The sequence below is a fragment of the Echinops telfairi genome, unplaced genomic scaffold, assembly GCF_000313985.2.
Source record: "Echinops telfairi isolate 266 unplaced genomic scaffold, ASM31398v2 ScPeMD7_6;HRSCAF=24_0, whole genome shotgun sequence".
NCBI lineage: Eukaryota > Metazoa > Chordata > Mammalia > Afrosoricida > Tenrecidae > Echinops > Echinops telfairi.
Window position 1 is genome coordinate 468,628 of NW_022103902.1, and position 2,561 is coordinate 471,188.

General features: G+C 37.1%; 1 protein-coding gene across 1 annotated transcript in view; it reads left to right on the forward strand.

Annotated features, from left to right (window-relative positions):
* LOC101638473 (transmembrane protein 45A) overlaps positions 1 to 2,561 on the forward strand; it is a 91,629-nt gene that overhangs the window by 80,518 nt on the left and 8,550 nt on the right. The window contains exon 5 of the mRNA XM_004706372.2: positions 1,690 to 1,835. Coding sequence (XP_004706429.1) covers positions 1,690 to 1,835 — 146 coding nt within the window. The remainder of the gene's footprint in view (positions 1 to 1,689; positions 1,836 to 2,561) is intronic.

Here is a 2,561-nt window from a genome sequence, read left to right on the forward strand (position 1 = left end):
TACGGGCAGCAGATTGTAAACCATTTTCCACAGTTGCTGCACTATTTTATAGTTCCACCAGCAAGGTTGTAGGTTCCTGGTTCTCTGCATCCTCACAGATGCTTGCTATTTTGTTTTTCTGATTCTGGCCCTCCTGGTGGGTAGAACGTGGCATCTCGTATTGGATCTCACCTGTAGTTTTCCAATGACTAGTGATGTTGCATATGGTTTCATGTGGCTGCTAGCCATTAGTCCTTTGCCCATTTTCAATGAGTTTATCTGCCTTTTTGTTGTGAGTTGTTTGAGTTTTTTTATGTAGTCCGGGTACTAGACTCCTGTCAGATATATGACTTACCAATAATTTCTCTGATTAAGTTGTCTTTTTACTTCTGATAATATCCACTGGCTCACAAACTATTTAAAATGTTTGTGGAGCTCAAATTATCTAGTTTTGGGTTTCTTTTGTGTGGTGTGTTTTTGACATCACATCTAAGAATTCACCGACAAATCCCAGGCCATGAAGGTTTACTCTTATATTTTTTGCTAAGAATTTCATAGTTTTACTTCTTACTTTTAAGTCTCTAGTCTATTGAGTTAATTTTTACATAGGATGTAAGATATGGGTAAAACTTCATTGTTTTCCCTGTGACTACCCAATTGTACTAGAGCTATTTGTTGAAGATAACCTACTTCCACCGTTGACTAGTCCTAGCACCCTTTTGAAACAAAGTTAATCAAGATTCTAGTTGATCAGCTTCATTACATTATTCTGTGTGTCACTGATGATTGTGCTAGTACCACACTGTTGTAATTATTGTAGCTTTGTGCTTTTGACATTAGGAACTTTGAAAATATTTTTCCAAAATGAGTTGGGTTCCCTTGTAAGTCCATATAAACCTCGTATGGACTGTCTATAGAAGAGAACACTGGGATTTTGATAGCGATTGCCTTCAATCTGTACACAGTCTTGAAGAGTATTGCCAACTTAAAATATCAGAGTAATGTTTCAGTGTACAAGTCTTATACCTTCTAGGTTAATTTTGTCTTAAATATTTTAAGCTTCTTGATACTATTGTAAATGGAATTGTTTATCTCACTTATCTTCAGATCTTTCATTGTTTCATTGTACATAGAAATACAACTGATTTTGGTATGTAGGTTTTATTCTGCAACTTTGCTAAACTTGTTTATTATCATATATGTTTTTCCCCCTCTTTTTCTCATTACCCTGGGTAGATCTTCCAGTACAATGTTGATTAGAAGTAATAAAAGTAGGTATCCATTTTTGCTTCCGATTTAAAAGAGAAAGCTTCAGTCTTTCACCCTGGAGTATAATGTTAAGTGTGGGCATTTGTTTATTATGAATCTTTTTATGTCCTAATTTAGAAATTATAGATAGTAACCATATTTCTTAGAAACCTAGGCCATTCTCTGAAAATCCATGCATCCTCAAAGATAATTATTATTCATATCTTGAACATTGATTTGAAATATTCTTTTAAATCTTCCTTTCTTAAAAAATATAACCTGGTTTAAGCTAACCATATTACTAAAACAAGTACAACACCTGATATTTTACCAAAATTTTATCTGTGGCAGTTCAGAAAATGGGGAGTAACATGCCATTAATCTTGTAAACCAGTTCTTTGAGGTGAATTGCCTTTGAAAATGCAGTGATTCTAATGTGTGTTTTAAAAAATAAAATTGCAGATTGGTTTTGTGCTGTATCCCCTCAATGGTGGCCCTGCCTGGGAATCCACGGATCACAACAACATGATGTTCCTCACCATATGCTTTTGCTGGCATTATGCAGTCAGCCTGACTGTTATCGGACTGAACTTCGCCTTTGTCACCTGGTAAGTACTGAACTCAAAATTTATCGGGTTAAGGCTGGGGCTAGGGCTAGGGCTTAGGGCTTAGGGCTTAGGCCTTAGAGTTAGAGTTAGGAAAAAAATAGAGTTAAAATTAAAAATGCAAATGGGAACTTCATTTCTTAGTACACTAGAAAATAAGTTAGGGCAGCAGAAATGTTTTTGCTAATAAAAACTCCCACTAAAAGAATAAATGGTGATTGAAGGTTGAAATAGCTCAACAGAGCCTCTGCCAGGCTCCAGCCGTGGGCATCCCGTCAGCGCAGTCTGTGCACCCACGTCTTTCCCTTTGCTGCTTTCCCTTCCCAAGTAGTCCTGTCCACACTCTCATTGGATTCTCCACGTGCTCACGTGTACATAGCACTCACCTACAGAATTTGCAAAGGTGCACTGTCATTTTAAAATCCTTGCAATTCTTGTGTGTCTCCTATGAAGAAACCCCGGTGATGTAGTAGTTACATGTTGGCCTACAACCTGAATGGGTGAACGTTCTAAACCACTAGCAACTCGATGGGAGATAGACGGAACTTTCTACTCCTGTAAACATTTCCAGTCTCAGAAACCCCCAGGGAGGATCACTGTGGTCGGCATCACCTCTATGACAGTGAATAAGTTATGTCTTCGGTTAGACAATGCCTACTTAATTGGACATTTACTTGACTTCCTTTAAAAGCAATACTTTTTTTTTTCTTCTTCTTCTTTTTCTTTTTT